The sequence below is a fragment of the Talpa europaea genome (assembly GCF_964194135.1).
Source record: "Talpa europaea genome assembly, chromosome: 3".
NCBI classification, from domain to species: Eukaryota; Metazoa; Chordata; class Mammalia; order Eulipotyphla; family Talpidae; genus Talpa; species Talpa europaea.
In genome coordinates, this window is record NC_140069.1 from 69,142,677 (window position 1) to 69,155,310 (window position 12,634).

The 12,634-nt window shown below is 39.7% G+C and overlaps 1 protein-coding gene across 1 annotated transcript in view; it reads right to left on the bottom strand.

Annotated features, from left to right (window-relative positions):
- The window catches only part of SPIDR (scaffold protein involved in DNA repair), a gene marked incomplete at both ends in the record, with an annotated part of 537,674 nt that overhangs the window by 16,078 nt on the left and 508,962 nt on the right, over positions 1–12,634 (bottom strand). The window contains 5 exons of the mRNA XM_084230569.1: positions 392–544; positions 1,205–1,391; positions 8,695–8,754; positions 8,847–8,987; positions 10,141–10,228. Coding sequence (XP_084086695.1) covers positions 392–544; positions 1,205–1,391; positions 8,695–8,754; positions 8,847–8,987; positions 10,141–10,228 — 629 coding nt within the window. The remainder of the gene's footprint in view (positions 1–391; positions 545–1,204; positions 1,392–8,694; positions 8,755–8,846; positions 8,988–10,140; positions 10,229–12,634) is intronic.

Genomic DNA, 12,634 nt, shown 5'->3' on the forward strand with positions numbered 1-12,634 from the left:
TGAGTCCTGTTCTCTTCCTGCTAGGTGTTCTTCCTGTCATGTTCCTTCACCTAGTAGCTACTCCTTATCCCTCAGATCTGGGCTCCAGGATCCTGACACTAGGGAGACTTCTGTTACCTTCCTGCCAAGGAGAGGTCCTAGTGACAAGCACTCAAAGGGAGAGGACTCAGAACATTGCACCTTTATATTTGCTTGTATGTATATCTGATTGACATTTTTCTTAGTCCTAGAAGCAAGGAATTTTTCTGATTTTTTTCCTTATACATCAATGTCTGGAATATGTTAGGCACTTATCAAACACTTATTGAATAAATGAAGAAATGAGTTAATGACTATAAAATAATACAATATTTAAGAAAATACACATTTTCCAACAGGACTGATGACCCACCTCGAACACTGCAAATGGAGTTGTCCTGAGTGAAAGGATTCAGTTCATCAAGCCTCACAGAGTTGGTCAGTTCACAGGAGCTGGCACGAGAGGCCATACCCAAATGGGACTCTAGTAGCAAGAGGACAGTACGTTCAACACAAACAATCCGACCTGCCAACAGAGACACTTCAGATTATTAAACAGTGAAGAAAAGCGTGCTCTTCTGCCAGTAAGACAGTGTCCTCCGTCAGTCTCCTACAAATTACGGGGGCATTGGGGTGCAGCCCTGAGGTCCATGAGTGTGTTCTGTAATATCTGCACTGTGAAGAGGATAGCCTCACAATTATCAGGATGCTAGATTGGAAAATCACACAGATACTAGACTCAAAGTCAATTGAGAAAGGTGGATTTTGTGCTATGCAGGATTCCTGGGGAAAAAAAGGGCTGACTGACCTAAGCATATATTTATAATGCAGCCTAGCTTTTTGTTTACTTTAAAAAGTGATGCTCCAGGCAATGTTTTCAGTGACCTCTACACCTACAAAGGGTGTCACCAATAGACAGTTCTTGAGTGATGATGGCATCAATTACAGGGCCTCTTAGAATTGTGGTGGGTTCTGGTTCTATTCTGGTGGCCATGACACAGATCAGTGAAGGTCCAAGGAGGATACCATGGGCCTCTTCTACCCAACATGCAATGTGCACAGTGGGTTTTGTGAAGGGATCAGCAGCTCTAGAGCAAGACATAGGCATCTGGAACACAGGGGGAGTGGAAGCCATTTTATGGCAGCTCTTGGCGGTAAGTGGGATCAAAATTGTCAAGAAACATACCCTGGTCTCGGAGCGTGTCCCTGAAGAGAAAGCTGTGAGAGGTGGCCTCAGAAAGTGCTTCCTGGACTTCTGGGCTCAGTACACATGAGGAGGACACACAGACCAGCATGGTTTTGGGGAGGTTAACTTTATCCTCATTCTGCATTTGCAGGGTGACATCAGTTACTATCAGCCAAATCTCCCTTTGCTCCGCAAGAAGCAAACTGTTTAGCTACAATTCAAAGACAGAGTCAAAACTATTAACAATGGTTATTGTTATACAAAAAATTATTTTTAAAAAATAATAATCTTAGATAATTGTTATTATCACCAACATTTTAGATCTCATGCCAACAAATATTTTAAAACACAACAGACTCTACACTCTTGGTCATTAGGCCCCATTGACATGGCTGGGCCTATCTGCTGGGATATATTCTGTCTTCCCCAGCATTACTGTACTTATTCTCTGACCAGGGAGAATTCACTGTTCTTATCCTCCTGATCCCAGGTTTGTATACTGAGAATGCTAATCACCACACTATTCCCTTTCCTGCTACTTATAAGTTTCCAAAGGGTTAGGAATTGTTAACAACTGAATTTTTATGTTATTCCCCCAATCATATGTTAAAGTCCTAACCAGAAATGTGATGGTAATGAGAGGTGGGACCTTTGGAAGGTAGTAAGTAGGTGATTAGGATAGAGCCCTCATGATAGGATTAGTGTCAATGTAAGAGATAGGAGAGAGCTTACTTCTTTCTGTTCTCCACATTGGGAGGACACAAGGAGATGCCATTTTGTGAACCAAGGAGAGGGCCCTACCAAGAACCCCAGCCACACTAACACTTTGATTACAGACTTCACTTCAGAACTGCAAGAAATAAATGTTTGCTGCTTAAGTCACCCAACCCATGGTATTTTGTTATAATAGCCCAAAATGATTAAGGCAGGAATACATCTTACTTCCTGCTTCTTACATCTTACTCAGACATGAGGCAAGGCTTTTGTACAAGACAGAATCAAAAGTTTGTTGCAACTGCAACAATTTTTATTTTTCTTTCCTTTATTATATTTTTCTTTCTTTTCCATTTTCTTATCTGAAATAATTGTAATGCATTTAATGTTACATAATTATTAATAGCATTCTGTCCTTTCCCATTGATCAGGGTTCATCAGGATTCAGTATATGGAAAGGGAGTCAAGGATTTGACTGGGAAGACTTGTGTGGCCAGTAGGGCTGGGTCATGAAAACCTAGCTGGTTGAGGTTCAGTTGGTGTTGCTGGTCAGGCTGAGGATTCCATGTAGAGATAGTTACTTGGTGAGAAGCTGTTGACTGGGGTAGAAAAGGCAACTCACATGGTTAGGAAGTTGATTACATATAGATAGTAAGAATAAGTTATACTGAGGTAAGTAAGAGGCAGGTTTCTCACTGCTGGATAAGTGTAACAGAATATGGAAATAGGGAAACCTAGAATTAATTCTATGGTAATTGTCCAGAATTGGAGGCATAAAAGCATAAAATCATGCTTTTAGATAGGGATGCAAACATAGAAATGAAAATATTCATGTGTATATGTGCAATAGTATACAAATACATTTTTTCCTTGCTGTGTCCACTGTGAAGGTTGAGAGGAAACTGCATCCAGGAGCCCACTTACTACTAAGGCCCAGGCTTCTAAGTACCATTCCTTATTAGAGCTCTGCTTGATTCTAATAAGGAATGGTACTTAGAAGCCTGGGCCTTACTAGTAAGTGGGCTCCTTGAAGAGATGGCTGATTCCAGAGTAGAGAAAGCTGTAGGTGAGTCAAAATCATAACATCACTGTTGACAAAGTAAGGTGGTACTCAAAGAATGATGGAAACATGGGCAAAGGACCCAGAGGTCAATTCGAATCTAGGAAAATATGAGCAACAAAATAAAAGAAAATAAAGGATTTTAACCCATTAAATAAAAACTGACTCAAATGGTCCCTAATGATAGAAATAACTGAATACATAAATAAATCAGCAAAATTATAGCTGAAGGTAGACTAATAAATGGAGAAGGAATGCTAGAATTAGAAAATTAGACTTTATCAGAGAAGTAATTCAGGCAAGAATTATATGGATGCTAAAATGAGTGGATGTTTGATAAGAAATAAGATATTTATATAGTGTCACTTATCTTCCACAAAATATTTCTTACATAGTTATTAATTAATAAGTATGAAATACCAGTTAACTTTAGAGTGGAAAACTTAGAAAACAAGATCATAATTAATTGATAAAATACCACAGCACTAGGACAAATCCACTGTGTTCTCCTAATACAAACACAGTATTTTTATGGGGTGTCTGTCGAAATGCATAGCCTGAACCTATTCATGAGAAAATGTCAGGAAAATATAAAGGAGGGTGTAGGGCAAGGAAAAATGTCAGGCTTTTCTGCCCTCCTGCCATCAGGATAGATGATGGATCCTTGCGGTCCTGAATGCATGTCTGATGGCGGACACTTGGAATAGGGTGTGGGCAGATGGGATTCACCTGGGCTGAGACGGTGCTTTTAATGGCAGTGTCACAGGGACGCCAGGAGAAGCTAAAAGAGAAGCCGAGAGAGAAGCAAGAGCAGAAAAGCAGAGAGAAGGTAGGAGAGCCCGGAGTGAAGACCTGCTGGGGGCTGGGAGGCCTGCCAGCCTACCGGCCCCCCAGCGCCCCTGCCTGCCGTGTACCTGGTAATCCCAATAAAAGACCTGCAAAAACCACTGAGGACTCTGACTCCTCCTTTACCCAGTCTGCTGGATCTTAGAAAACCTGCACTGTGGCCAGTCCTGGCCCTACAGAGGGGCATTCTATTAAGTAACTGGCCTCTATTCTCCAAAAATGTCAAATTCACAAAAGATAAGCAAGATGAAGAAGTATTTCTGTTTGAAGAGGAAAGAAGTATTCTGCATGAAAAAGTGACAACTAAGTGCAACACATGATCCTGTGTTGGACTATGGAGTTATAAAGAATTTTTTGGGAAAACTAGCAAAATCACATTTAAAAGTGGCAAAGATTTCTTTTTTTTTTAATAATAAATTTTATTTTTATATTCCCCATACAATTGCAACCCCCCATTTTGACCCCAATCCCTCCCCTCCCGCCCTCTACCCCCCATAGAGTGTCTCTGGTTCATAGTTTTTTGTTGATTTTGATTTTTACTTTCTTACAGTTATTCATTTTCCTGGTCCCTTATTTAAGTTTTGTAGATTCCTGCTATGAGTGAGACCATCCGGTATTTTTCTTTTTCTTTCTGGCTTATTTCGCTGAGCATGATCCCTTCCAGCGCCATCCATGTTGCTGCAAATTGCATGTGTTTATCGATTTCTAAAAGATTATCTATCTGAAGCTGGGAGTTCTGACAATCTTCAAAGATTTTAGATGCGCCTCAAAAATACAAGATTTTGCACTTTGCCTCTTTTTTAATCTCTCGGTGAACCAGAATGGTCTAATTTCCTTTGAAATTATCAAATTTGCTTTAACATTGGGGTAATGAACAAAGTAAAAATTAAACCCTCTGTAAAAAGACACAAGTCAACCAATTAAATCAAAATAGTACTACCAATCCTATTGCTAAAATTTTGTGAAAATCTCTTCACACAAATATGCCCAATTAATTTTTGAGAAAGTAGCAAAAGCAATTCAATGAAGAAAGAATAGTCCATCAACAAATAATGCTGGAATGACTGGAGATCCATATGTAAAAAGAAAAGAAAAAAAGAAAGAATCTTGACCTAACCATATACTTTACATAGAAACCAACTCAAAATGCTTCATGGAGGCTGAGGGGTTAAGTCTCAGCACTGTAATTACTACAGCCTGAGTTTGATCTCCAGCCAGGAGTTAACCCACATGACACAGCAGACCACTTCTGCACCCATAGGTTCTCTTAGCACTATATTTCAGTAAATCCACCTGTTCTGTTTCCCACCCTGTCTCTGGTGAATCCTCTCACCCCCTGCAGCCACTCCCTCTCTACCCATACCCCTGGCCTACATCCCAGTGATTCTATGCAAAAAAAAAAAAAAAAAAAAAAAAAAACATAGAAATGCTTCATGTATTCAAATATAAAATAATAAATCTTCTAGAAAAAGAACATAAAAGAGAATCTCTGGGAACTAGGACTAGGCAAAGAGACTTGACTTGTCTTAGACAAAAGCATGTTCCATAAAAGGAAAATTTGACCACATAAAATATTTAAAAATTTGCTGTATAAAAATCCCTATTAAAAGGATAAGAAGAAGATCCCTAGAAATATTTGCAAATCATATTTTACAAAAGTTTTGTATATAGAATGTATAAAGAACTTTAAAAACTCAAAAACAAATAATCCAATCCCAAAATGGGAAAAGACATTTCACCAAAGAAGCTATATACAGTTGGCAAATAAACAAATAAAAAGATGTTCAACATCATTAGTTTTCTCTCTGTATGAATCTCTAGAGAATTTGTTAATTTAAAAAGCCAATATCAGGCCTCCTTGGTGGCACAAGGGGTTAACTCTCAGCATTAGGAAGCTATCAGCAGCCACTGCAGTAGGAGTTCAATCCCCAACCAGGAAGCTAACCCACATACGATGCAGCAGACCTCTACTGTTTCGCCCACTGCTCTGGTGATCAGTATATTTCAGTTAATCCGCCTATTCTGCTCCCCACTCTGTCTCTGGTAAGTTCTCTCACCACCACCCCCTGCCCCGCACCTCTGGCTTAAACCCAGCTCTTGTATGCATACATAAATAAAATAAATCTTTTAAAAAAGCCAATCTCAAAAGGAACTGATATGAGTTGAATATTGTCCTTCAAAAAAAGATTTGTTGAATTCCTAACTCTAGTACCTTGGAATGTGACCTTATTTGGAAAAATACTTTTTATAATTTAACCAAGCTAAATTGAAATTACAACTGTAATTAGGGCCTAATTACAGTGGGCCCTAATCCAATGTGACCTGGTGTCATAAATAGGGGAAATTTGGATAGCCACAGAGGGAAGACCATGTGAAGACACATATTGGTATAATGTGTCCACAAGGCAAGGAAGATGAAGGACTACCAGTAATACAGAAGCTGTAAGAGGAAATGGAGGATAGTCCCCCAGAAATGTCAGTGGGAGCACGTCTTTACTCACTTCCTGGTTTCAGACTTTAGGTCTCCAGAAATGCAAGACAATAAATTTCTGTTGTCTTGAGCAATTAAGTTTTTAGACATCTGCATGGTTAGGTCTAGGAAACTAGGGGGATTATACATATACCACATGGTTCTATTTATGTAATCATCATAAAATATCATCATTATAATGATGAGAACAGGTTAGTTTGCCAGGTTGAAGGATGGGGAAGGGGGCAGGTGTGGCCACAAAGTGGAACACAAGGCAGCTGAGCACATTGATTGGTGGAGGTTATGGAAGACTACCCATGTGACAAAACTGCAGAGGTACGCACACATCTGTATGACTGGTGAGATCTGAATCAGTTCCATTTGTGCCAGTATTAGTTTCTTGTTTTGCTATTACACTGTAGTCACTGTGGGTATGGATGGTCACATAGGGGAGGACATACAGGACCTCCCTTAAATATTTCTTTGCAATCTTCTATGAATTTGTAATACTGTGAGTATAAAAATTTTGAATAATTTCATTTAAAAGTTTAAAAAATATTTTTCAAGTCTTAGTAGTATAATGGAAATACAACTGAATCTTTTTTGATAATTTGGGTAGTTATAATGACTCATAGGGCCATTCTAAAGTTAACTATCACTGTTGCATGTGTAGGTGACTGGCTTAACCACAGAGTGGCCCAGGACTTAGTTTATTTCAGTTATTCCCTGAGGAAGTTATTTTCTGGTGATTGTATTTCCTACAAAAGAAGAATACAGGAGTAAAATGAATTTAAGTGAGTGGGACAATCTGTTTCATTGAGTTCTGAGGCCCTGACTATATCCTAACTAAGCACCACCAGTCCCTGGGCAAAATGCCATTGAAGTTCGAGTTTGCTGCAGGCTGCACTTGGGTTGAGAATTTGGGACAGGAAGAGATTAATGCTCTAAACCTTCCTTAGGCAGGTGGAGGTTTAGGGCATTAAACCTCTACCTGGTAAGGCAGACCCATGCAGTCTTTCTCTGCCCCAAGGTTATACTGCCTGAGAGCAGGTGATTGAGACATGACTGTGGTGTGTGAATTTCTTTACTCACTTTTCTTTACTTTCCACTTCAGTCTCAGGTGAAGGGCTGTGGGTAGGGGAGGAGGCTCTGGGGGTCAGGGTGTAGGACAGCCTGCTGAAGGGCCGCCAAGGACAGCATTCTATCTGTAGTATAAATGGCAGCTTAACAGTGATCCACTGCTTGGCATCCTGATCCTACAATCTGGAATATGCTTTAAAATGGAATTTTGCCAGGGGCCAAGCATGTCTCAAAATCTCAACCCTGCAGATGCCAGGAGGAGGAATTTTCAGTTCATCCTTCAGTTCCTTCCCAATTGGAAAATAAGAGACATATCAAGTACCCAGGTCTTGTCCTTAATGACAGCCTATCTCCCTGCCTGTTGAGCCAGACGTAAGGATGATGCACAGAGAGCACTACTGAATGACTAATGCCATTCACTTCATTCACTCTCTTTTTCTTCAGGAAAGGCACAAATTAGTTGTTAAATGACTAAAAAGTGAATGGAGAAAAAGAAAGGGAAGACTAAGCAGTGGGATGTTCTACATGACTTTTGACTGAAGTTCACCAAGAACATCTTCTCTTGTCTACTCCCAGCTGATCTGCTGAATGGCAAGAATTAAACAACAAGCTCCTCTAGGCTGCAGCTCCTTGGAACTGCCCAGGCCTCCCATGGGACCATAGGGCTCCTTAACTGCTGAAGGTTCTCAGATTCTTAGAAGTGGTAGAACTAATCCTGTCATTCCCACTTTCACCCCATAAATGTGATTTTGGCTACTCTTTGCTTCCTTCAACCTGCCTATGAGTTGGGAAGGTATTAACATTACTGGGCTGAGAATCTTTCAGGAAGAGCTGTACCTGGGCAACTGTTTCATATCCTAGTATTTAACACAGTGACTGGCAGGCCACACCTACACAAGGGCATGCCTAACTGGATTTTATTTATTTAATTTTTTAAACATCCTTATTTATTTTTTCATAATGGAGGATTTCTCCCCTTAGGTGTGGTCAACCATAGTCTTCCTACCACCAAAGTGACCACAGTCCTCCACCACATTCCACCATGCTCCCCTCTGGCCCCCTACTTCCCACTCCCCTCCTGGATGTCTCATGGTTGCTTTCAAGGTCAGTCTTACTGTTTGACTTTATCTGATCTTTTGTTTGGTTTCTGTAGATTCCACATATAAGCGAAACCATCTAGCATTTACTTAACTGAATTTTAAAAGTGCATTTCTATCTCCATACTCCATTAGTTTCTAATAAAGACAATCCTTTAATAAACTTTATAAACACCTTATACATTATAACCTAACGAGAAAAAGAAGTGGTGGGGGAGATTACCTTCGATCTTTGATAAATCACTCTGGCATAGAAACTGCAACGGGTACTGAGATCAGCAGTCTGGAAGGCATTGAAAAAGATTAGTAACCTCACATAAAGTACACAAATACAACAAACATAATTGAAGAACTTGTTAGAAACAATGATATTACCTGGAGAATTTCTCTTAAGAGGCGGGGAATTGGAGGTTGGTAAAGCTTAGAAATGGGGTCTTCAATTATGTCAATATTTCCCAGATTTGGATGAGCAGTGAGTATATAACAAAAGCTAGGAAGGGGTAGATGAGTTTTTACCTGTTTAAAAAGAAGGCAAAAGTAGAAGTTTAATATATTGTTTAAGGATAAATACGATGTTGAAATCTACTATTCTATATATACATACAATCATAGATATTACTCTCTCTGGACAGTTCGATAAGAAATGGATTATGTTGTTCATCTGAGAGACCAAGTATAAGAACTTCCATACTTTTGAATTTATTACTAATTCATGATTTCATTTCGAAATGTATTCTTCAGAATATATTGAAAATACCATTTAGAAACTTCCTCTTAATCTAGAAATGGGCCTTCCTGGTGGCCCCTTGGTTAAGTCTTAGCACTATCACCACTACAACCTGAGTTCAATTCCTGGCCAGAGAGCCAACCCACATATGGTGCAGCAGACCTCTCCTGTCTTGCCTGCTGCTCCCCTTAGCAGTGTGTTTCAGTAAATCTGCCTGTTCTGCTACCCGCTCTGTCTCTGTTGAATCCTCTCACTCCCTATACACCTCTGGCCAATGCCCTAGTTCTTCAATGCAAAAATAAAATAAAATAATTTGGAAATGGGCAGTTTTGACAATGATTAGCACAGTACAGAGTTGATCTCAGCTACCCCACACATGCGATGGTCAGCTTGGGGGATGGCCCAAAGCAGACATTACCAGACTGCTGGATAAATATGGAAATGAAGAGGAGGGGACACATTTCAGCCAGTCAGTTTTGCTACATATGAGCAACTGCCATAAATAATTTGACGAGTCAGGAAAATAGAAAATCTTAGTTCACCTGGCAGTTATACAGATAGTTTTGGATTTTATTTACTAGGTTTTTTGAATTTATCCTCCAATTGGTAATTGAATGTTAGTTCTATAGTGACTAGAAGGAGGTAGGGATAATACCCTGTGTATTGTTTAGAATGAGGCTAAGACTCTTATTGACACAATGGGGCACACAGTGTGCTTTAAAAACATTTATTATTAGGTTTCCAGCACAGCAGGGAAAGCAGCCAGAGCTGGGCCTCAGAGTGAGACAGGTGATTCTGAACTTCTGTCCTGGCTAAGACACACTGGACTTGGCTTCTTTAGGGTGTCCACTGTTGGGGGGAGGGGTTGGAAGCTGGGGCAGGGGAAGATACTTGATACCAAGGATATGGTGACAGGGGCAGCTTTTCCGATATTGCATTTACCTCCCCACAGGATGGGCTGGAGCCAGCAGTTTCCAGAGCCACTGCTGGAGGCCACATGGTGTCAATTAAACTGAATAGCCCTGCTGACCTAGAGAAAGAAAAGGTGCTATCAAAGGTGTTGAATAATAAACATCACTTATTAGGCATCTGGTCAATGAGCTGATCATATGGGAATTTGCTTACCAGACACTAACCCAAAGGTGAAGGGGTTACCCTTTGGATGAGAGGTGATTCAGTTAGAAAATACAATGGTGCACAGACATTCAGAACTTTGTTCCTGACCACACAAGAATAGAAATGAGATTGCTCATTAATAATAATAATACTATATCTGCAGAATAAAATATTACACAGTCACTAAAATGGCTATAAAGAAAATATTAAAGGAGTTGACAGATGTTTATGATATCTTGCTAAGTGAAAAGCAGGTAACACATTATAATTTATTATAATTTAATAACTACAATATGTCTCCACATGAGTCTACATATAATGATCAAAGAAAAAAAAGACTGAAGATGTAAAAATGATTTTAGTGTTTATCTGAGTAGAGCTTTGGTTAATATGTACTTCTTAATTTTTTCCAAAAGAGATATTACTCATATAATAAGAAAAATTATCAGTAAATTATCAGAATGAAGAATATAGCTAAACACAAAAGGATAAATATATGAGTCTACTTATATGAGGGACCATCAATAGTCAAACTCAGAAATTAGGAAGAAGAGTGTTTGCCAGGGCTTGGAGGGAGAGGGAATGGTCAATTAGTGTTTTAGTTTGGGAATATGGAAAAGTTCTGAAGGTGGATGAGTGATGGCTACACAACAATATGAAACAATGCTACTTAAACATGGTTAATTCTGTGTCATGTGCATTTTACCACAATAAAAAAAATCTCACTTTATTTCCAAAGGCCTGGAAGAATATATACTATTAAGACTTTTGATTTTACTTTTTTTCAATGTTATATATAATAAGTTATTTGTATTTTTAAAGGCTTGGTCCTTAAGAAAGTTACAGATTCTTATTTCTTCCTATACTTAGTAACAAGAATTCTTTTAGGTACTTAGGATCTAGCAGCAACAAAAGGGAAAAACTGAAAACCCGAGAATGAGGGTCTTAGTATTGCTATAGAATAAGGTACCAACCATGTCCTCCTCCTTTTGGTTCCTGACACCAATCACAACAGAGACACCCTATTCAGGTGCTTCCCACAGCAAACACCAAGGGTCAATAACACACCTGTGATCTACAGGTTCTAAGTCAATATCAAGCACAAAAATCATAAGCAAAGGGGGAAATTGCAAGCTAAAGCAGGTTTGCCTAGAGAAAATGTACTCTCTCCTTCTCTGTATTATTTGAGACATGACAGACAGGCCTGGTGGCCAGGACAGACTGAAAACAGGGAGAGCTGCTAAGGAGGGTACAGAGGTTAAACCATTAACTAGGTTTTATCGAGTGTCACCTCTTCCCTGTGAGGTTCTCCTGGGACATCCTGTCACAGCTGCTCACCATGTGCCAAACACCTCCTGCCCCCTACTCTTTCTTTCCTCTTAGTACAACATCTGAATCAAGTCCTGCTACTGTCCTCTTGATGTTGGAAGCCCATCCCTTGTGTGATGGACATTGATTTGGTCGTTGGTATATCTCCACTGCCAAAGAGAGGTGTCCAGTCCAGACAAGGTGGTCAAAAGACATGTGAGTGAATAAATGGCAATCATACACCACCACAAACATCCACACAATTCATTGGAATTAGCATATTTGATACACTCACTTCCTAACTAGTCTAGAGAGAGAGGAAATGTCAGAAGGCAAACAATTTTTACACTAATAAATATCTATGTATTCTTGTCCTAGATCTGACTACATTGCCAGGACAAAGCTAGACATTACTCAAGTCCCTAGAGTAAAAGGGAAGTGGTATAGCATGGACATTGGAGACAGACCTGTATCTATGCTCTTTTACATGCTATGAAAACATAAGGAAGTCAGTTAATTCTTTAACTTTCCATCTCCTTTTTCCTGAAATACAGAGATACCAGTACCTAGCTGTTGATATTGTTGCAAGGAGTTTACAAAAAAAAAGCATGTAGAGCACCTTTGAGGATTTCTAAGCTTGGAATAAGTACTCAATACATGTTAACAATTTGCTTTTCTGAGTAGTATGTGGGCCAAGTAGGTCTGCCGGAGGCTCTGAACCTACCTTTCTGAACTGAATAGAGAAAGGGAGGGTCCCAACATCAAGGTGAACTTGATGAATAAATTATCAGGAAAGAGTGGACCCTGCGCCATTATTGGAAGCCAGCAACCTAGCAATCCCCCTTTGGAACTGAGTTGAGAGAGGAAGGGATCCGCAAACAAAGGTGAGCAGGAAAGTGTGAGCAGCAGCAGCAAGGCTGTTGGAGGCCCTGCACCCCTCTTTTGGAACTCAATGGAGAGGGAGTTCATACCCTTCATACTCTGCCATGAAGGGTAACTGTGGGTTCCAACA